At 52.5% G+C, this 1944-nt stretch overlaps 1 protein-coding gene across 1 annotated transcript; it reads left to right on the top strand.

Moving 5' to 3' along the window:
* Positions 1 to 432: 432 nt before the first annotated feature.
* LOC120842048 lies at positions 433 to 969 on the top strand. The gene has a single exon (XM_040213071.1). The coding sequence runs from the start codon at positions 433 to 435 to the stop codon at positions 967 to 969; it is 537 nt and encodes a 178-aa protein (XP_040069005.1).
* The last annotated feature ends 975 nt before the right edge of the window (positions 970 to 1944 follow it).

Below are 1944 nucleotides of genomic sequence, written 5' to 3'. Positions count from 1 at the left end.
AGTTGTAGCATTCCGCTTTGTATTTCTCCCAGCGTCATCTCTACCTTGTTGAATTTTTCCTTCATCGAATGTGCAATTTGTTCCCGCTCTTTGTCCATGCGGTCGAGCCTGGCCATGAGCTTTCTCTCTTTGGTATTCTCGATAATCCTCTTTTTGTTGCTGGGCTCCTTTGGCTGTTCCTCGTCGCTTTCGATGCTGCTTTTGGTAGCCTCCTCTTCGGCGATGGCTGGTTCCTCCTTCCTCTTAGGTGGCTTTGCTGGGGTTTTCTTCTTCGAGGATGGGCGGGGTATCTGCTCCACCTCTTGCTCCTGTTGCGGGGTCGGCAGTGACAGTGGCGCTTGACTCGCCCTTATTGCTTCTAGTAGTTTGTCGATCCTTGCGTCCATCTTCTCTTCCATCTTCTGTAGTAGCCTTTTGTTGTTTTCGTTGATCATGTCGTATATTTCTCGCCTTGTCACGGGCGGTTCTCCGGTGTTATGGTGTTGGCATGGTGGCTGCTGCTTGCTGCGGGGCGTTTCTTTCGACTTGCTTCCCTTAACTGCAGCCAACCACTTAAGCTTCCCGTCTTCCTGCTGCGACGGCGGCAGGTGTTTTTGCTGGCTCTTGTGTCTTTCGCGGCTGTCGGTGCGCCGTTGGCTTTCGCTGCACTCGCTTTTCTCCCTGCTCGGCAGCTGTGGAAAGTCCGATGACGTCATTGGTGGTATTGTCTTCTGGAGCTGTTGCTGTTCGCGTTCCTCTCGGCGCTCCCATTGTCTTTTCGTGACGACGAAGGGGACCTTGAACTTGTTCTTGCAAATTCTATCTGCCGTCGGATGCGCTCCTCCACATAGCTTGCAACTTGGCTTGCATGCCTTCTCGTGGTCCGCGTCGGGGTTGGCCTCCCCGCACGCGAAGCATACTCTGGTCTCCGGGGTTGGACATACGTCGATGCGGTGTCCGACTTTTCCGCAACATCTACACACTTCATGATGTTTCCTTTAAAGCCCGCACTTGAGCGGTGCCGCTCGGTATATTACGTACCGGGGCACACTCTGTCCTTCAAAGAGGACGATGACCGCTGTAGAATTTCCAATCCTGTGCGCCTCTAGCGCCGTTGGGTTATACTTTGTCACGACCGCCTCATTTATGTCTTCGGGCGAGTCGTCAATTGCGATACCTCTGATGATTCCCTTCGCCGTCCCTTCGGGCGCGGTTCGGTAGGCGGAAACCTCAAATTCCATGTTGCCGAATTCGACGGTCCTGATCTTAGTGTAAATTTCGGCTCTCTGCTCGCTCGGCGTGCTCACGACTAAGATGTTCTGCGCCGCATTGATGCACACCATGTCTTCGCCCTGGTATTCTTTCGCCGTCCCCGCGGCCGCCATAATGGCGTCCGTGACGACCCGCGTCTCGATTCGAGCTACGTTCAGGCCGCCTCTGGGTTTAATCACGATCTTATGGTCGTCTCTGGGGATAGCCGCCGGCATACGGGCTGCTTTCTTGATATTCTCGGTAACTCGCTTGACAAAGTTAACTCTCTCCTTGGGTCTCGACTGCCGTTCCGCGGTTAAAGATGGTCTCTCACCTTGCAGCTCTACAAAATGGAATCAGCGCGCAAACAACGAAGACACAAGGAAGAGAAATTGACAGGACAAGCGCTGGACTTCAACTGAACGTTTATTGAAAAAGAAACTAACGAGGAAAACAAACAAACCACCAAATCATCACCCCATCAAAACGTGCTCAAAAAAGCTACCTCTCTCTTAAGTAAAAAAAAATCGATGTTTGGCTGACGCATTGGTCACCTTCCTTTCCTATCTCAAAAGCTTCGAGCAGCTCGCGTGCTGTCTTATCGGCCCCTCTTCCCAAAATCGAGATGCGATCAAATATCGGCTCGCACGAGCAAGTGCTGCAGTGTAAAGGCAAGTGACCGCCCGAGGTTGATCGCAGCGAAAGCGCGTGTTC

The sequence above is a fragment of the Ixodes scapularis genome, unplaced genomic scaffold (assembly GCF_016920785.2).
Source record: "Ixodes scapularis isolate PalLabHiFi unplaced genomic scaffold, ASM1692078v2 PGA_scaffold0__279_contigs__length_252992795, whole genome shotgun sequence".
Lineage (NCBI taxonomy): Eukaryota > Metazoa > Arthropoda > Arachnida > Ixodida > Ixodidae > Ixodes > Ixodes scapularis.
Note: the sequence above shows the minus strand (reverse complement) of the source record. Positions and strands in the feature narration are given on the sequence as shown.

Coding starts and splice junctions, on each gene's coding strand:
- LOC120842048 (XM_040213071.1), top strand. CDS start 433: ATGTCGTATATTTCTCGCCTTGTCACGGGCGGTTCTCCGGTGTTATGG.